Here is a 21,847-nt window from a genome sequence, read left to right on the forward strand (position 1 = left end):
GAAGAGTTGTCTCAGATGAAGAAAGAAAGAAAATATCTGAAAGAATGAAGAAATATTGGGCAGACAGAAGAGCAAAACACCTTTCATATAAGAATAGCCTCTAATAATTATATTACCTAAATATATTAAGTTATTGTCGAACCAAATTGTATCCATGTGTAACAACTTGTTTAGAACTTTGTATTTTTGACTACAGTGGTCCAATGAAGGCCATAAAATAAATAATAATAAATGAATAAAAAATAGGAGTGCGGGTAAGCTACTACAAACAGCATAGTGAACGCATTATTGTGGCCAAGACAGACACGAAGCCCACGCCTACCACAGTAGTACAGGTTTATATGCCAACTAGCTCAGCAGATGATGAAGAGATAGATGACATGTATGATGAGATAAAAGAAATGATTCAGGTAGTGAAGGGAGACGAAAATTTAATAGTCATGGGTGACTGGAATTCAAGAGTAGGAAAAGGGAGAGAGGGAAACATAGTAGGTGAACATGGATTGGGGGTAAGAAATGAAAGAGGAAGCCGTCTGATAGAATTTTGCACAGAGCATAAATTAATCATAGCTAACACTTGGTTCAAGAAGTGTGAAAGAAGGTTGTATACATGGAAGAAGCCTGGAGATACTAACAGGTATCAGATAGATTATATAATGGTAAGACAGAGATTTAGGAGCCAGGTTATAAATTGTAAGACATTTCCAGGGGCAGATATGGACTCTGACCACAATCCATTGGTTATGAACTGTAGATTAAAACTGAAGAAACTGCAAAAGGGTGGGAATTTAAGGAGATGGGACCTGGATAAACTGACTAAAGTAGAGGTTGTACAGAGCTTCAAAGAGAGCATAACGGAAAAATCGACAGGAATGGGGGAAAGAAATACAGTAGAAGAAGAATGGGTAGCTCTGAGGGATGAAGTAGTGAAGGCAGCAGAGGATCAAGAAAGTAAAAAGATGAGGGCTAGTAGAAATCCTTGGGTAACAGAAGAAATATTGAATTTAATTGATGAAAGGAGAAAATATAAAAATGCAGTAAATGAAGCAGGCAAAAAGGAATACAAACATCTCAAGACAGGAAGTGCAAAATGGCTAAGCAGGGATGGCTAGAGGACAAATGTAAGGATGTAGAGGCTTATCTCACTAGGGGTAAGATAGATACTGCCTACAGGAAAATTAAAGAGACCTTGGGAGAAAAGAGAACCACTTGTATGAATATCAAGAGCTCAGATGGAAACTCAGTTCTAAGCAAAGAAGGGAAAGCAGAAAGGTGGAAGGAGTATATAGAGAGTCTATACAAGGGTGATGTACCGTACTTGAGGACAACATTATGGAAGTGGAAGAGGATGTAGATGAAGATGAAATGGGAGATACAATACTGTTACCCAAGGATTTCTACTAGCCCTCGTCTTTTTACCTACTTGATCCTCTGCTGCCTTGACTATTTCATTCCTCAAAGCTACCCATTCTTCTTCTACTGTATTTCTTTCCCCCATTCCTGTCAATTGTTCCCTCATGCTCTCTTTGAAGCTCTGTACAACCTCTGGTTTAGTCAGTATATCCAGGTCCCATCTCCTTAAATTCCCACCTTTTTGCAGTTTCTTCAGTTTTAATCTACAGTTCATAACAAATAGATTGTGGTCACAGTCCACATCTGTCCCTGGAAATGTGTTACAATTTAAAACCTGGTTCCTAAATCTCTGTCTTACCATTATACAATCAATCTGATACCTTCTAGTATCTCCAGGGTTCTTCCATGTATACAACCTTCTTTCATGATTCTTGAACCAAGTGTTAGCTATGATTAAGTTATGCTCTGTGCAAAATTCTACCAGGCGGCTTCCTCTTCCATTTCTTAGCTCCAATCCACATTCACCTACTATGTTTCCTTCTCTTCCTTTTCCTACTGTCGAATTCCAGTCACCCATGACTATTAAATTTTCGTCTCCCTTCACTACCTGAATCATTTCTTTTATCTCATCACACATTTCATCAATTTCTCCATCATCTGCAGAGCTAGTTGGCATATAAACTTGTACTACTGTAGTAGGCGTGGGCTTCGTGTCTATCTTGGCCAATATAATGCGTTCACTATGCTGTTTGTAGTAGCTTACCCGCACTCCTATTTTTTTATTCATTATTAAACCTACTCCTGCATTACCCCTTATTTGATTTTTTATTTATAACCCTGTATCCACCTGACCAAAAGTCTTGTTCCTCCTGCCACCGAACTTCACAATTCCCACTATATCTAACTTTAACCTATCTATTTCCGTTTTTAAATTTTCTAACCTACCTGCCCAATTAAGGGATCTGACATTCCACGTTCTGATCTGTAGAACGCCAGTTTTCTTTCTCCTGATAACAACATCCTCTTGAGTAGTCCCCGCCTGGAGATCCGAATGGGGGACTATTTTACCTCCAGAATATTTTACCCAAGAGGACGCCATCATCATTTAATCATACAGTAAGCTGCATGCCCTCAGGAAAAAAGACAACTGTAGTTTCCCCTTGCTTTCAGCCGTTCTCAGCACCACAACAGCAAGGCCGTTTTGGGTAGTGTTACAGGGCCAGATCAGTCAATCATCCAGACTATTGCTCCTACAACTACTGAGAAGGCTGCTGCCCCTCTTCAGGAACCACGCGTTTGTCTGGCCTCTCAGCAGATACCCCTCCGTTGTGGTTGCACCTACGGTACAGCCATCTGTATCGTTGAGGCACGCAAGCCTCCCCACCTACGGCAAGGTCCATGGTTCCTGGGGTGGGGAGGGGAGTGGGAGGGGGTCCCATATGTATCACAGGAATTTTTTTCTAGTTTTGACGAATATTATAGAGGGAAACATTCCACGTGGGAAAAATATATCTAAAAACAAAGATGATGTAACTTACCAAACGAAAGCGTTGGTATGTTGATAGACACACAAACAAACACAAACATACACACAAAATTCAAGTTTTCGCAACCCACGGTTGCTTCATCAGGAAAGAGGGAAGGAGAGGGAAAGACGAAAGGATATGGGAAGGGAGAGGGTAAGGAGTCATTCCAATCCCGGGAGTGGAAAGACTTACCTTAGGGGGAAAAAGGGACAGGTGCGAGTGTATACCTGTCCTTTCCCCCCCCCCCCCTCCCCCCCCCCAAGGTAAGTCTTTCCACTCCTGGGATTGGAATGACTCCTTACCCTCTCCCTTAAAACCCACATCCTTTCGTCTTTCCCTCTCCTTCCCTCTTTCCTGATGAAGCAACCGTGGGTTGCGAAAACTTGAATTTTGTGTGTGTGTGTGTGTGTGTGTGTGTGTGTGTGTGTGTGTGTGTGTGTTTATTTGTGTGTCTATCAACAAACCAACGCTTTTGTTTGGTAAGTTACATCATCTTTGTTTATAAAAAATCCTGTACTGTCAGATCTTGGTAAGGTATCAAACTGGTGCAAACACTGATAACTTGCTTCAAATATTAGCAATGCAAAATTGTGCGCGCCACAAAACAAAAACAGTATGGTATTCTATAACAACAATACCATAAATCACAATCAAAATACGTTAACTCAAACGAATACTTGATAGCAACAACTTGTGGAGGTATAAAATGGAACTATTACAGTCATAGGTAACGCAGGTGTCAGACTTTGGTTCACTGGTAGCATACTGGGAAAATGCAGTCAGTCTCTAAAGGAGAATTGCTACAAAATACTATTGCAACAGATCCTAGAATTTAGACTCATACCAAATAGGATATACACGAGATATTTGATGTATATGAAGAAGGGCAGCACAAATAGTCACAGGTTTATGTGACCCCACAGACACAGAAAAATTAAACTTGCAACTTTCAAAGGTAGGCCCAACCTATCCTGAGACAGCCCACTTACAATGTTTCAAGAACTACTATCAAGCGAAGAATCTTCAAACGTCCAACAGCCTACTATGCACAAGGGTGGTTTGATAAGACTGGTAAATTTCCACGAAAGGCTGAAACATTTTGGTTGAGCCTTTACAGTTAGGAAGCTTGATTATTTCAAGGATCATATAGAGAAGTTCAGCAATGTACATCACAGAGTTCATTGTTGACAGCCATCTGAATTGGTCAGTGAGTTAACTGTGATAGAAAATGGGAGATAATAAGAGTTTTGCACCGTCATTAAATATTTTCATTTGTAGTGTTGGACTGCTGCACAAATCAAAACAGAACTGTATGAAGTTCAGGCAGGCTCGGCACCATCACTGGAGTCCATTTTTTACTCCTGAATAAATGAATTTAAAAATGATCAGACAAGCACTGAAGACGAAGTGCACTCCAGCCTTCCAACTGAAGTCACCACAAAGGAAACCATTTGTGAACTCTATGACATGGTAATGCAAGACTACTGAATAAACGTTCTTGAGACTGGCAAGACTGTAGGCATCTCAAATGAGTGAATGCATAACATCCTACATGGGGAATTGTCTACGATGGTGACGTGTGCAAGGTTGGTGCTACAATTGCTCTCAGTCGAGCAAAAGCACATCTGGCACAACATTTCGACACAATGTCTGGCAATGTTTAATCTTGATCCGCAAGACATTTTGGTCCAATTTGTGACCACTGATGAAGCCTGGGTCCATCATTAAACACCGGAGTCAAAATGGAAGTCAAAACAGTGGGCAAAGGTTGATGAAAATGCATGAAAGAAGGCAAAGACTATTTTGTCAGCTGCTAACGTGATGGCTACTGTTTTTTGGCATTACCAAGCAATAATCCTCATAGATTACACAGAAAAAGGCAGAACCATAAGTGGACCTTATTACACTTCACAGCTGGATCATTTGTAACTCTGCATTCGCTGAAGAAAGACCAAGGTCAGTACACAAAAAGTGCTCAGTCACCAGGATAGGACATCATCCTACACATCAGCAATAACAATTGCAGAAGTGCATGAACTGGGCTTTGAATCCGATCCTCATCCACCCTATTCACCTCACTTAGCCCCAAGTGAGTTCTTTCTGTTCCCCAACTTAAAACTTAGGTTTGCTGGGAGGAAGGAAATGATAGCTGCAATCAACGAGTGTTTTGTAGGGTTTGACACGATCTAATTTTGTTTTTCCAAAGGGATGCAAATGATAATTGAAACCTTCAGCTGCTGACAGGTGTTGTTGATATACCTTGATGGGGACAGCTGAAAATGTGTGGCCAGACCGGAACTCGAAACCAGGATCTCCCGCTTACATGGCAGACGCTCAATCCATCTGAGCCACCGAGGACTCAGATGAATAGCGCGACTGCAGGGACTTATCCCTTGCACGCTTCCCGTGAGACCCACATTCCCAACTGTTCACAATTCTACATATGTAATATACCTAATAGATACACTGGAGGATCGCTGGACCCAGTGTATACCTGTCAAAGGGGACTATGTCGAGAAGTAAAGCGAGTTATTTATGAAACAAACATTTTTCCTTGCTTTTTTAGCAGACTTACCAAATCACCCTCGTACATCACCCGTACCGATCGCGAAGATGTAATCAAACTAATACAACATGTGCAGATGCGTTTATGTGCAAACACACTTCATCTGCAAATGGGAAGAAATCCTAACATTTGCTGCAGGTGATGTGTGCCTTCCGCTGCGCAGTTGAACGTGATCTCCGGAGTATAAATGTAGATATAACCAAACACAGCTATTATGTCATACTTCAAGCAGTCCGAGTGTGGGGTTCCCAAAAACAAAGTTTAGTTTTATTACATTGCTTATGGTGTTAAGTCTCCATGGTGGTCTAGCAATCAAACCTGTAGACTCTGGCCCTGGAGGTCTTGCGTTCAATCTCTCAAAGGAGAGCAGACTACTACTACTAATTGCAGTCCCTCCAGGACGGCCTCAGGTCCACTCTAACTGCTACCAAACGAATACCAGTGACCTTTCTCAGGGGTATAAGCTGACCAGGGCAGTGGGCTTGCCACCCTCCCCTCCTAGTGCCCCAGCATAGAAAGGCTGCACTCCACAGGCCAATAGCCCCGTCACAGGCTAGTGCCACATACTTTTTTTTTTTTTTTTTTTTTTTTTTATGCGGTACTTGTAAAATATTTGAACCTTCAGACAGTTCCCACAGTCCACAACAGGAACACACACACTGTATCAGCCGTAGGGATTGCCTACTTGCAAATCGCTAATTTCACAGGTCGAGAAAGAATGTGTCACACCAAAATTTTAAAATATGTGAAAAAATATATGTTGAGGTTCCATATGACAGCTATCAAAAAATAAAATATTTCAATTTTCTGTCGACTGGTTAAAATGTTACAGACTTACCTAATGGATGGTATCTGTGACAATTTCTTATTGAAAGGGAAAATAAAGAAATTGTAATTAAAAAAGTAAAATTTATAGAGATCTAATTATTTTTTAAATTAAAACATCGTTCACAATATTATCAGACACACACACACACACACACACACACACACACACACACACACACACAAACTTCTGAGCTGTCTTTTCATCTCTAATTTGGGAAAAAATACCAAACTTTTTGCAAAATTCTGTTTTGCAAAAATGAACAATCATAGGATGTTAATCGTCTTGAGAAATTATACTGTGGAAACTCACCTAACTGTCAGAAATAACACTAATGCCTTAACTTACACGAGGGTCATTCATTCAATAAGTAATGCAATACTTTTTTTTCTGAGAGCATGATGGCTATGTTTGAGACTCTGATACACCACATTATTCCTAACTACCTCAGCTACAAAATCTTATTTTTTAACGTAATCTGTGTTCAATGCAATGGTCTTACACCCCCTACTGCGAGGGCCTGTATCCTCACACGGTACCACACCACTGGTCAATGCTGAAGCCAACGTCTTGCTGTGTCAGCACCTCCCAACCACCCACATACTGCTTCCACACAGATGGCCCACCATCACTGCTCTTTACGGTCTTCTGTTAGGCAGCGAGGAGCCCAGCAGCCACACAGCTTTTGAGTGCCCCCAACTAGTGGACGATTTTGTCAGCACTACCGACAGATATGTCCAGTCTAGCAGCGAGGTTATCCACTCTGATCCATCTATCGCCTCAAATGGGAGTGTCTGCACTTTCCAACACTGCAGGAGTCACAGCGTGTGCAGCTGGCCAGTGCACAGGAGATCAGATACATTTGTGTACCGTATTTACTCGAATCTAAGCCGCACTCAAATCTAAGCTGCACCTGAAAAATGAGACTCTCAATTCAAGGGGAGAGAAAAGTTTTAGGCCGCATCTCCAAATTGAAAAAGTTGGTCCATTGTAATACGAGACACAATTTACGTTGAATGAATGACGATACAGCTATAGTACCTCGGTTCGAGTCTTAAGCTTAGCAGTTAAGCTTTACCAGGTAGCCATTGCTATGCGTCAGGCACTCCATCCGTGTTTATTCGGGTACCCTGCCTTTTTCACATGGTTGGTCTGGTTTGAATTGATTGCTTATTTTTCTTCAATTTGATAAGTGCCGTTGTCTTTGTTATAGGGGTTTACATCACTCTAAGCTGAAAATGCATTACTGTATTGTGCCATGCATTGTTTGTCGCTTTCTAATAAAGAGTGTTTACGCCGGCCTGTCGCCGCTCGCCGCACGGCTTGCTTTTGTGCACGGTACCGCCGCTTACAAGAAATAAATAAAAAAAATAAAAAAGAGGAATCGTCTCAATAGCGAAATAATGGCAAGAGACTGCTATTTGTTGTTACTTACACTTCTGCTTTGTTTGATAATGATCAACAAGAACCAAATAATAAACTGCGTATGACAGAAGAGGTTCTGAACGAGAGTTTAGCGAAAATTTTTCTCCATTTGAAAATCTTTGCAGACGCCTCTTTAGTACATTACATTCTGTACAAAAATTAGAGTCATCTTAGATTTAAAAATCTAGTCAACTGCCGTGCTTCATTTCTGACTGTACCACTATTAGGCATAAGAGTAATACGAATAAAAATATGACATTATATGTATATTCTTCTGCGTTTGCTGTTGTCTCACTCTAGTTTCGTAGTTTATTAGGCAGACAGGATTTAATGAGATAGCAGCAAACATGAAAGAACACATGGCAAAATGTTTATATTCGTATTATTCCTATGGTGAAGAGAATAATGCATGTGATTCACAATTCATAAAAGTTCCTATTAGGAACCATCTCTTCTCACAGGTAGGAAAGAATTCAGAACATAGAGTTGGTCATATTAACAAACACCCCAAACAGTCTTGCCAGTCCGATTTTCGTAGTACATTGAAATTCTGCTACATTCAAAGATGAACAATACGGAATTTGTATTTACTACATTGGACAATGTATGAAAATGCAGTGGTCGAAACTTGGGGCGGAGAAGAAAGCTCATCTTCCACCTTTTTTTCTTTAAATTTATTTACTGATGCAGAGGTTTTGGCGCCAGTATTTATCTTTGTGCCTGCAAAGCATGCCTGTGTAGCGCTACATATACTCGACGGCAGAAGTTAATTGTGGCGGCACTTACCAACATTTCTCAGAACTTCCACTACTTTGCACACGATTCTAGGCCGCAGGTGGTCTTTTGGATTACAAAAACCGGAAAAAAAAGTGCGGCTTAGATTCGAGTAAATATGGTAAACTTGCAATGATGACAGACACCTTGTCCAATGACTCATTAAGCTTTTGTTCTCAGCCAGGTCTCTCAACATTCTGCAAGCACCAACGAATATCTACAATTCTCTGGTTTTCTGCGAAAAGAAACTCAATGACATCTCACTGCTTGGAACACACCTCCATTACAGACATAAAGGCTACATATAGTGCCACCACCTACCGAATTTCATGAAACTATAGGGCCTGCAATTGGAATATACCACTATGTCCCACAATAAGTTCCATATTTTTTCAAGCAAAACTGGCTGAGAAAAAGTGTGTTCCATTACTTATTTGAGCACCCCTCAAATTTTTTCATAAAAATGAGAGAAATTTTTGGATTCTTTATGATTTATAAATCTTTTCTGAATATTCAAAAAATTGCATGGGATATTATTTGGTGATCATACTCATAATAGGTACAATCAGCATGGCAATATTTCTGCTGTGCAAAATGCAACAAATTTTTAAGTTAGACCTATCATAAAAAAAAAAAAAAAAAAAAAAAAAAAAAAAAAAAAAACACTATTTAAAAGGTTTGCTGCCAGCAAGTGAAAGTAATACAAAATTGGTATTTCTGAGTGAAAATAACTATGTTTTACAGCGCTACAAGTGTGTGGGAAAAACAACTGTTGGTTTTCTTCAAGCTTTCTATAACAAAGAAAATGCATGTCAGTTTTATGTGTCTTTCTGTTTGCTATATATTTCATAAATTTTTACTCTCTCCTGAGTTTACTTCTTTTTGGCATTCCATGAACTGTAATTGTCTACTGTGGTTCGAACTTTGAAATACTAGGTGGAGAGTCTCTACACTTAACTAGACCGTCAGTTAATTGTCCATTTTCTTACTCTGGGTGAATAATTCAACTACCATACAGTAAGTTTGCTGAAAGGGACTCACACTAACAGTCAACACTACACTGCATTTGTTTTTTCATCTGCACCTATTTGAAATTGTGTAGCCAGGCCTGATTTGCATGTGGACAAGGATAACCAACAAGAACAGCACTTTGGAAATAGGAACACCCGTTGATCAGCATTTTCTTAAGAGGAACAGGGACTTCTTAGACATATTATAGGTTGCAGTAATTATGCAAAACCTGCAACAAATGCAAAAACTAACAATGTTCTTGGAGAAAATCCCTGACCACTTGCAGCAACCACAAGAGAGAACATGGAAAATTAACATAGGTCTGCGACAACACCACGGATACGGATACTGCCATTCAAATTACAAGTTTTTGTGACTTTTTATACAGCTTGTAACTCTGGCAAACCACAAATTTAATCAAGTATTTTTAGAACAATATTCTCAACAAACAAACAATATTAATTATAACCCTCCAACTGTGGGCAATTTTCCAATTTTTCCATACAAAAGTGGGGTGCATTTTTATTTGGTAATTAGAATAGTGATAAGGATAGAATTATAGCAATGCAACAAGAAAACCAAAAACTCATTTTAGAGTTGATTTTTAATTGACATGCAGGAAACGTGTCATTCAATGTTATAAAAGCAGAATAAACTTATTGATAAATTTTCTGAGTATTGTGTATCTTAAAGCAAGGCTCCACACACAAGCTGGGGAATGTGGTCACAAAGCTGCTGCCACATTTTAAGTACATGAGAGACTGGAAGAAGTGAGAAACAACACCTGCTGTTTCAAGCAGGAAAATGGTAACCTTCAATGTTCCAGTGCAACAGAAAAAGATTTGATAAAATAGCAGCCTGTGTTCCAGAGCAACGCAAAAATATTTGAAAGGAAAGTTACATCTTCCGACTTGTGAATAGAGTAGAAATTACTTCTGATGCGATAATTGTGGACCCCGCAAAATTATCTGGAAAGAGCTTAACGCCCACATCAGTGTTGCCCGTGGCTGGAGAGTTAATTCGGAACGGGTGAATATGAATTTCATTCATATGTGACAAATGTACCAGATGCCACCTGTTGGCAGTTGCAATGAGCTGTATGCAAATAATGTGGATTCTGCCAAACCACTATTTCATCCTGTGATATAGCATGTCAATTTTGCTAGTATGTTGGATGAATTACTCTTGTAGCTGATTCAATCAGGTACCTTCTGGTACATTTCATGTCTGGTGGTATAGTGTAAAGCAATGCTGCATTTTTTAAAGTATTTGTTAGTAAGTTATTTTTCCTTTAGCTACGGATCTGAGGACAGTGCCCACTGAACTGATACCAGCAATTTAAAAACATTAAAGCAATCAAGATTGACAATAAAAATATATTAACACTCTTTCCATCCAGTAAGTATCTCCTGACCCACTATTCTGGGCGAATTTTCTGAAATCTAACCCTTTTCCTAGACTTCTCCGAAAGCTTGCCTAATTATAACATTATTTTATGAATATGTTCTGCTGCCGCTTGGCGAACAGGTTTTTTACCTATTTGAATACAACAAAAATACACTGTTTTACAACAAATAACACAAATATTCGATCTGACTCAGACAATCCAAGCATAAGGTAGCTGGGGTTGTGTGAGCATTACCTGCTTCTCGAGCACCAGCATGAAGTGGTGTCCGAAGCAAGACTGCATCATGACCCAGTCGACGGCCCCGGGCAGGCCGATATCTGTGGCGAGGAAGACGATGTCCTCACCCTGCAGCGTCGTGATCGACTTGTGTGACGTCACCAGGTGTGGCATCACCGCGTCCAGTGCACCCTGCCACTTGCACGAGGCACCCGGGCAGGGACAGCCGTATGGCCGGAACTCGCACCCCTCCTCGTGGTCGCCCTTCTCAGAGTGCAGCAGCGCCGCCTGGCATCCTGTCGTCTGATAGCGGCACGGAAATGTCACCGTCGATGCCACCTGCGGGCACGGGCACTCTGTTTCTCTCAACTGCCGACACACGACGGCACTTGAAGTCAAAGTACAAGTAAAACGTCACCCCGGCCACTACGGAATGCTTTCCACTACAGATAATGTTCGTCGAACATCTTCGGGTGGCAGGCAATTGAGACTTTGCCGAGTGTTTGGTAGATGAGACAATGTGCTACTGAAACTATTTTCCTGTGTACGAAAGCACTCAGCAACATTCTAGACACCTGTCACCTGAAGACATTCCACGAACACAACAAACAGTAAAAATTATAGCTTAACAACGAAAGATATGGTGTTTTACATATACCTCAAAATAGTAACATTTGTGGCAGCACAGCATAAAACTTGCTTAAAATTGTCTAATATGTGCCATGCAAACTTATTCAGCTCATTTGGAAAACTGATGCATTACCAGACACCAGTCATTTGTCCAACATATGAGAAACGAAGAAAGATAGACCACTGTTGCTACCGAGGCATCAGCTTTCTTAACGCGGTAAACCAGATTCTTTCTATAATTAGTTTAGAACAGCTAAAAGCATTTGCAGAAAATATAACTGGAGAATATCTGATTGGACTCTGTCCACAGCATTCAGCTACTAACAATGCTTTTGCTCTTATTCAAATTCTTGAGAAATATCGAGAAAGTGACAGTCCAGTTAATGTTCACAACTTTTCGAAGAACTTATGACAGTATTTATCAAGATAGCTTCTATAAAACCTTGAAGGATTTGCAAATCCCAAATAAACTCTCTGTAATATTTAGAGTATGCAATAGTGAATCGAGCAATATTACAGACTGAAGTAGAACTAGATTAAGACAGGGAGGTGCATCATCGTGTGTACTGTTTACTCTCACTACAGAGGAAATCCAAACAGGAAATTTGGAGAGGGTAATGGGCTACAAAAGAAAACTGGCAGGATTCAGATATTTGTTTCACACAGACGATACAGACTTAGAAAGTGAGGGAGATCTCTGTGAGATGCACAAAAGGGTCACTACAGTAGCAAGTAATGCAGGACTTCCTGTCAATAAACAGAACCAACGCAAATAGACAGAACTAAATACGCGCAACAGCACTTCACAGTTTATGATGACATGTTCAGGCTGCTGATCAGTTGTTCAAGTATCTGGGAAGATGGTACAGTTGTTATATTCAAATACCCTTTGGTGTAACTGAAAGAATTCCTATGGCTCCTTATGTCTATATTCCTTCAGAGATAAAGTCTACAGCCACAACACATTTGGCAAATATGAAATCTGCAATGCCACTACACACCCCACTGTCCTCTATGGTGCACAAAGTTGGACACTAAATAACAGGGTGATGCAGAAGCTTTTAACATTTGAAAGAAATGTGACAAAGAGAACCTAGTGCCCAGTAACTGAAATACACTCCAAGACTAAAAAATGATGCACCACACAGAAATTACCTGAATTGGATGGAATTCGGTACAAGTGATGTAAACGTACAGACAAACAAATGATTACAAGTTCAGGAAAACTGAGTGATTTATTCAAGAGAAAGAGCTTCACAAATCAAGCCCAAATTCTGTCCAACTTGTGCATTAGATCATCAAAATCCCGACCTAGTTGGAGGGCCCTGTCATAATGGTTCAAATGTTCTCAATTGGGGAAAGATCTGGAAACCCTGTTAGGCAAGGTAGGGTTTGGCAAGTACAAAGACTAGAAGCAGAATCTTTCGCCGTGTGTGATCAGGCATTATCTTGCTTAAATGTAAGTCCAGAATAGCTTGGCGTGAAGGGGAATAAAACAGGGCGTAGAATACTGTTGATGTATTGCTATGCTGTAAGAGTGCTGAGGATGACAACCAAATGGGCCCTTCTATGAAATGAAATGGCACCCCGGACTATCAGTCTTGGTTGTTGGATAGTAAAGTGGGTGACAGACAGGCTGGTATACCCAGACAGGTTTTAACTGGTCATCACAGCTCAATTCAAAGTGGGACTCATTACTGAAGACAATTCTGCTCCAGTCAATGGTATTACAGGTCTAAGACGTGTCTTGAGATTCCCCAGACAGTGGAGGGATACCAACCAGACTGTTGTACGCCATACGGCCTGACAACAGGATGTGATGGTCTGGGGTAGCATTTCTTTCCACTGCAGCACCCCTTTGGTTTTCATCCATGACCCCATCACAACAATGTGGTGCATCAAAGATATTCTATGCCCTATTTTGTTGCCCTGCACTGAAAGCGATACTCAGCTTATATTTCTGCAAGACAATGCCCATCTGCACACATTGGGAGTTTCTAATGCGTTTTTTCATGCTTGCCAAACCCTACCTTTGCCAGCAAGGTTGCCAGATCTCTCCCCAATTGAGAATGTCTGGAGCATTATGGAGCCCTCCAACCACCTCGGGATTTTGACTAATGCACCAACTGGCCAAAATTCGGTATCATGTCCTTCAGGAATACATCTAACAACTATAAGTCAATACCAAGTCAAATAACTGCTTGCATAAGGACCAGACATGTAACATTCCATTATTGACTTGCTCATTTTGTAAAGGTCTTTCTCTTGAATGAATCATCCAATTTTTCTGACACTGTAATCATTTGTTTGTACATTTACATCACCCCTACTGACTTCCGTTCCATTAGGATCATTCCTTAATGTTGAGTCTCTTTTTGTCAAAGTGTACTTTGACAACAAGGAAGAAAACTAAAATTTATACGATCACGAACCAACCCAATGTTTTATAATACCGAGAGATCAGACAAGTCTAATGGGCAAATCACATCACCTGTATGCCAGAGGCCCAATTTACTAAACAAGCTTTCATTCTTGACACTACAACAAAAATAATACTGGGGAGGCCAAGAAATAGAATGGAAAGATGACAAAGAAAGGCGCAGAGGCTTTGAATACAGTCAATCGGGAGGAAACAGTAAAGGACAGAGCGCAGTGGACACAGACTATTGACACACGACATGTTCTATAGGGACAGTGAGCACTGAATAAGTAGGTAAATAAGTAAGTGATTTACAAGCTGACAGAATGCCACCTTCAAGCCAGGTGACAAAGGAAAGTCAGGCTTCTGTGACTATTGTAAGATATTTACATTATGGTTCACTTGCCCAATCAAGAACCTCCACGTAACTGTGAGCCGTGTGCTAAAGCAGTGTTTTGTGTCTGTCTTCTCCTACCCAGACAGAGTCACGTGCTACTCAAGTCACACACACAAGACATATCTGCCTTATTGACACAAATCTATATGGCGGAGGTTTAACCCTTCAAAAAGTTTGTTGTTATTGTTGTGCTCTTCAGTCCTGAGACTGGTTTGATGCAGCTCTCCATGCTACCCTATCCTGTACAAGCTGCTACATCTCCCAGTACTTACTGCAACCTGCATCCTTCTGAATCTGCATAGTTTATTCACCTCTTTGTCTCTCTCTACGATTTTTACACTCCACACTGCCCTCCAATGCTAAATTTGTGATCCCTTGATGCCTCAGAACAAGTCCAACCAACCGGTTCCTTCTTCTTGTTAAGTTGTGCCACAAACTCCTCCCCAATTCTATTCAATACCTCCTCATTAGTTTTGTGATCTACCCATCTAATCTTCAACATTCTTCTGTAGCACCACATTTCGAAAGCTTCTATTCTCTTCTTGTCCAAACTATTTATCTTCCATGTTTCACTTGCATACATGGCCACACTCTATACAAATACTTTCAGAAACGACTTCCTGACACTTAAATCTATACTCGATGTTAACAATTTCTCTTCTTCAGAAACACTTTCCTTGCCCTTGCCATTGCCAGTCTATATTTTATATCCTCTCTACTTCGACCATCATCAGTTATTTTGCTCCCCAAATAGAAAAACTCCTTTACTACTTTAAGTGTCTCATTTCCTAATCTAATACCCTCAACATCACCTGAGTTAATTCGACTACATTCCATTATCCTCGTTTTGCTTTTGTTGATGTTCATCTCACATCCTCCTTTCAAGACACTGTCCATTCCGTTCAACTGCACTTCCAAGTCCTTTGCTGTCTCTGACAGAATTATAATGTCATCGGCGAACCTCAAAGTTTTTATTTCTTCTCCATGGATTTCAATATCTACTCTGAATTTTTCTTTTGTTTACTTTACTGCTTGCTCAATACACAGATTGAATAACATTGGGAAGAGGCTACAAAACCTTGTCTCACTCCCTTCCCAACCACTGCTTCCCTTTCATGCACCTCGACTTTTATAACTGCCATCTGGTTTCTGTACAAACTGTAAATAGCCTTTCGCTCCCTGTATTTTACCCCTGCCACCTTTAGAATTTGAAAGAGAGTATTCCAGTCAACATCGTAAAAAAGCTTTCTCTAAGTCTACAAATGCTAGAAACGTAGGTTTGCGATTCCATAATCTTTCTTCTAAGGTAAGTCGTAAGGTCAGTATTGCCTCACATGTTCCAATATTTCTACGGAATCCAAACTGACCTTCCCCGACGTTGGCTTCTACCAGTTTTTCCATTCGTCTGTAAAGAAATCGTGTTAGTATTTTGCAGCTGTGGCTTATTAAACTGATAGTTCGGTAATTTTCACATCTGTCAACACCTGCTTTTTTTGGGATTGGAATTATTATATTCTTCTAGATAGTAGAGGGTATCAGATAGATTATATAATGGTAAGACAGAGATTTAGGAACCAGGTCCTAAATTGTAACACATTTCCAGGGACAGATGTGGACTGTGACCACAATCTATTGGTTATGAACTGTAGATTAAAACTGAAGAAACTGCAAAAGGGTGGGAATTTAAGGAGATGGGACCTGGATAAACAGACTAAACCAGAGGTTGTACAGAGTTTCAGGGAGAGCATAAGGGAACAATTGGCAGGAATGGGGGAAAGAAGTACAGTAGAAGAAGAATGGGTAGCTCTGAGGGATGAAGCAGTGAAGGCAGCAGAGGATCAAGTAGGTAAAAAGACAAGGCTAGTAGAAATCATTGTGTAACAGCAGAAATATTGAATTTAATTGATGAAAGGAGAAAATATAAAAATGCAGTAAATGAAGCAGGCAAAAAGGAACACAAACGTCTCAAAAATTAGATCGACAGAAAGTGCAAAATGGCTAAGCAGGGATGGCTAGAGGACAAATGTAAGGATCTCACTAGGGGTAAGATAGATACTGCCTACAGGAAAATTGAAGAGACCTTTGGAGAAAAGAGAATTACTTGTATGAATATCAAGAGCTCAGATGGAAACTCAGTTCTAAGCAAAGAAGGGAAAGCAGAAAGGTGGAAGGAGTATATAGAGAGTCTATACAAAGGCGATGTACCGTACTTGAGGACAACATTATGGAAGTGGAAGAGGATGTAGATGAAGATGAAATGGGAGATACAATACTGTTACCCAAGGATTTCTACTAGCCCTCGTCTTTTTATCTACTTGATCCTCTGCTGCCTTCACTATTTCATTCCTGAAAGCTACCCATTCTTCTTCTACTGTATTTCTTTCCCCCATTCCTGTCAATTGTTCCCTTATGCTCTCTCTGAAGCTCTGTACAACCTCTGGTTTAGTCAGTTTATCCAGGTCCCATCTCCTTAAATTCCCACCTTTTTGCAGTTTCTTCAGTTTTAATCTACAGTTCATAACCAATAGATTGTGGTCACAGTCCACATCTGTCCCTGCAAATGTGTTACAATTTAAAACCTGATTCCTAAATCTCTGTCTTACCATTATATAATCTATCTGATACCTTCTAGTATCTCCGGGATTCTTCCATGTATAGAACCTTCTTTTATGATTCTTGAACCATGTGTTACCTATGATTAAGTTATGATCTGTGTTAAATTCTATCAGACGGCTTCCTCTTTCATTTCTTACCCCCAATCCATATTTACCTACTATGTTTCCTTCCCTCCCTTTTCCTACTCTCGAATTCCAGCCACCCATGACTATTAAATTTTTGTCTTCCTTCACTACCTGAATAATTTCTTTTATCTCATCATACATTTCATCAATTTCTTCATCATCTGCAGAGCTAGCTGGCATATAAACCTGTACTACTGTGGTAGGCGTGGGCTTCGTGTCTGTCTTGGCCACAATAATGCGTTCACCTATGCTGTTTGTAGTAGCTTACCCACACTCCTATTTTTTATTCATTATTAAACCTACTCCTGCATTACCCCTATTTGAGTTTGTATTTACAACCCTGTGTTCACCTGACCAAAAGTCTTGTTCCTCCTGCCACCAAACTTCACTAATTCCCACTTTATCTAACTTTAACCTATCCATTTTCCTTTTTAAATTTTCTAACCTACCTGCCCGATTAAGGAATCTGACATTCCACACTCCGATCCGTAGAATGCCAGTTTTCTTTCTCCTGATAACAACATCCTCTTGGGTAGTCCCCACCCGGAGATCCAAATGGGGGGCTATTTTACCTCCGGAATATTTTACCCAAGAGGATGCCACCATCATTTAACCATACTGTAAAGCTGCATGCCCTCGGGAAAAATTACGGCTGTAGTTTCCACTTGCTTTCAGGCATTCGCAGTACCAGCACAGCAAGGCCGTTTTGGTTAGTGTTACAAGGCCAGATCAGTCAATCATCCAGACTGTTGCCCCTGCAACTACTGAAAAGGCTGCTGCCCCTCTTCAGGAACCACACGTTTGTCTAGTCTCTCAACAGATAACCCTTCGTTGTGGTTGCACCTACGGTACGGCCATCTTTATCGCTGAGGCACGCAAGCCTCCCCGACAACAGCAAGGTCCATGGTTCATGGTTCAAAAAGTTTAGTGTAAATTAAAATAAATTGTGGCTGTAGTGCGATCAAAATTATTTGACAGCTGATATCTATCACTTGCTGCTACAGTGTAGTCACAATCGCTGCCAGCTACCGTGCACCACGCTAACAGGTGCCACGCAAACAAAGTGGGCCACTTCACTTAAAAAATGCCGTTAATGTGTAACATGGAGAAATGTTGGAAGAACCGGCTGTGAGGTATGATTGAGAAGGCAGATGTTCTGTAGGCAGCTCATTTAAATGACCAATGACTGAACTGCAGCAGACCAAATTTCATTAAATTTGAGTCCGAACTTAACCACAACCTCGTGATGTGCAATGTATCTGAGAAAACTGTTTTCAACAATTTGTGGCAGAGCGAAAGTCACAATCACTTTGTTAATGGCTAACTTCTATGAGCAAACTCAAAACAGAAAAAAATCTGCTTCAGCAGTAAACGAAAACTAATTTCTCACTGTACTTTGTTATCTAAAACTATCCTCACACTGGCTACATAGGTTGCCACGTTACCAAGCAATTAGCAGGCCTGGTTGGTACTTTGTTGCAGATTATAGGCGACACAAGCAGATTTGAAACGAAAGAAGAATGATAGGAAGAAAAATTAAGAGCAAGTAAAAAGTTAATATTATGATTAAAATGATCCAGAAAAGCACCAGAAATAAAAAAATAACTTTAAGCCAATTAATGACCAAAACTAATACTAAAAGATGTCTTTTCATTAGATTTAGAAAAATAAAAAATATAAATGCATTCGATGGGATTCAAAGCTAAGACCTTCCATATGTCAGGTTTACATGCTAATTGCTGCTCCATACAATCACTCTGCAGAAAGTTATTATATCGATGACTCTGGTAACCCAGTTGCAATGATTAACGGCAGCCTTCAAAAACTCAGTTTCACCCAACGCTGTCCAAAACTTCTATAATGAAAGAAGTTATCTCTCTCTTTCTCTCAAGTGTGTGTGTGGTGAACTACATTATTTCAGAGTGGCACGAGTGAATGCAACGTCAAGAATATAGACATTATGAATGTGCAAACTTGTTGAGCACATGCTGCATCAAGTTGCTACACTACATCGGGCAAAAGGGGATCCGACACTAAATTAGGGGGTATTTTGCAATTTGTCACTTCAGTGTACTACAGTATAATGAGAAACTGACTTTAACACACAAAATATGCTGTTTTGTCTGCTTGCACAGAAACAAAAGTGGCAGTAGTAATGCCTTTAATCAGCTTTAATATGTAAACTTAACACATTCAGTCAAGAAGTTCATTTTGTGCAATGTGTGAGACATTTACAGATGGAAATCTACAAAACATTAGGTACTCTCATGATGTGCTTAATGTGTGTGTACTCTTCATAACTCATTATGTTTCTGAACCCACATTTTATTTGGTGACTCAATCTAACTAACAACGTTAATTGTGCCAAACATTCTGCATTTGCAACCAATTTCTAAATGTAGTCCACTTCCCCTATGCTTAAATGCTTCACATCCTTACAAACAACCTGTCCTCAATTCTTCACCAGCACTAGCACACACAGAACCAAAATAAATTATTTCTCTTCACTCGCTGTTAAACACGACTTTTTGCAGAACCATGTATTTCGGAAAGTTGTTCTCTCCATCAAGATGATACATTAAGAAATCTTTTGGTTGACATGCACCTAAATGTACGGCCACACCAAGCCTCTTTCCATGTGCGTAATCGCAGATGCACAGGAATAAATGGGCATGCACAAAAATTTGTGGAAAGAGCACATGTACGTTCTTGTGTCCACACGTGGCCTCAACATGCAAGCAGTATGCTATGGATTCCCACCTTTGCCCGGAAGCTTGTACTGAGTTTATTGTGATGAAGAGGCCACAGGAAAGACATTGCAAAAATGACTGAAGATAAAGAAGTATCTAAATGACAGAGTACATAAATATGTGTTGCTCGTGGAAAGTTTCGGTAAAGAAGGAAATGTCCATATTAAAGCAGGCGGAAGATTCAATTTTCTGGTTGCATCAACATGGGCACATATTGGTTTACAGAGACTTTTGTCGTGAGTAATGATGTTCTGGGATAACCTACATCATGGCTGTACAACAAACAATACTGCTCACACAAATTATGAAGACGCATCCTGCCATTTGGCAGTTCTATAGTAAGCAATTTATTTTGTTTTTATCTGAAAGTGGCTTGTGTGTAAGCTGAAACTAGTAATCAAATAAGACAGCGATCTTGACTATCAAGGGTTTTCCCGAATCCACAGCTCCAGTTCTTTTAGGTCTGCAAGGAGTGTATTAAAACTGAAATCTGGTAAATAGTGCTTAACTTTCAGTAAAATGCTCAAGGGCAACTTACCTTAGTGCAAATCTTTTTTCCTGTGTGTTCATCGAATCAATCTAGCAGCTTCTACTGAATGAGTCAATACTCCATACAACAAATCCCATGATGGCGTATGTAAGTAGAGTTTGCTGAGCTGGAATTCCTACACATCTGAAGAATAACCTACACAAATTACACATACTGACAACACAGATATGTGTGACTGCTCTTTTCTGGGCAAAGAATATTACTGGGGAGTGCGCAGAACTGACCCAAAATAGGGTACCATAGGAGGTAGTGGAGTGAACGCAAGTGAAGTGGTTGGTTGGTTTGTGGGATTAAAGGGACCAGACTGCAACGGTCATCGGTCCCTTGTTTCAAAACTTAAAAACTACCACACAGAGTAAAAAAAAAAAAAAAAAAAAACAGATAATAGAGACAACAGACAACACAGGACAAGAAAAACTCAGACAAAGAACAGACATAGCAAATTAAAATCACACGGAGTGTGGCGGTGGTTGGCCGACCATAGAATAAAAAAAGGAAAAGCCAACCACCGAGAACACATTAACAACTGTTTAAAACCGTAGGCCAAAGGCCAGAATCAACACAAAACAATAAAATAAAACATAAACACTCATATTAAATGATAAAAACCCCCTGCCCGAATAAAACGTAAAACTAAGCCAGCCATAGCAGGGTCATCAGTTAAAAGGGCAGGGAGCGTATCAGGCAGCGCAAATGTCTGCCTGACCACAGCTAAAAGGGGGCAGGCCAGCAAAATGTGGGCCACTGTCAAAGCCGCCCCGCAGCGACACAGAGGAGGGTCCTCCCGACGCAGGAAGTAACTGTGTGTCAGCTGGGAGTGGCCAATGCGGAGCCTACAAAGGACGACTGAGTCCCTGTGGTTGGCTCGCATGGATGACCGCCACACAGTCATCGTCTCCTTAATGGCACGGAGTTTATTGGGCGTGATCCGATCGCGCCATTCAGCATCCCAAAGCGCAAAAACTTTTCGGCGGAGGACTGCTCGCAAATCCGTCTCTGGGAGGCCAACGTCCAGAGATGGTTTACTGATAGCCTCTTTCGCCAGGCGGTCAACATTTTCATTTCCGGGTATCCCAACATGGCCCGGGGTCCGAACAAAGACCACAGAGCGGCCGCAACGGGCAAGAGTATGCACGGACTCCTGGATAGCCATCACCAGACGAGAACGAGGGAAACACTGGTCGAGAGCTCGGAAACCGCTCAGGGAATCGCTACAGATAACGAAGGACTCACCTGAGCAGGAGCGGATATACTC

At 40.6% G+C, this 21,847-nt stretch overlaps 2 protein-coding genes across 2 annotated transcripts in view; both read right to left on the reverse strand.

Moving 5' to 3' along the window:
* The window catches only part of LOC124553647 (serine/arginine repetitive matrix protein 2-like), a 330,049-nt gene that overhangs the window by 299,041 nt on the left and 9,161 nt on the right, over window positions 1–21,847 (reverse strand). The gene's annotated exons all lie outside the window — the stretch shown is intronic.
* The window catches only part of LOC124553648 (E3 ubiquitin-protein ligase SIAH1-like), a 68,297-nt gene that overhangs the window by 37,504 nt on the left and 8,946 nt on the right, over window positions 1–21,847 (reverse strand). The window contains exon 2 of the mRNA XM_047127526.1: window positions 11,124–11,444. Within this exon, the coding sequence (XP_046983482.1) occupies window positions 11,124–11,444 (321 nt within the window). The remainder of the gene's footprint in view (window positions 1–11,123; window positions 11,445–21,847) is intronic.

This window comes from Schistocerca americana, chromosome 11, assembly GCF_021461395.2.
Source record: "Schistocerca americana isolate TAMUIC-IGC-003095 chromosome 11, iqSchAmer2.1, whole genome shotgun sequence".
Classification (NCBI taxonomy): Eukaryota; Metazoa; Arthropoda; class Insecta; order Orthoptera; family Acrididae; genus Schistocerca; species Schistocerca americana.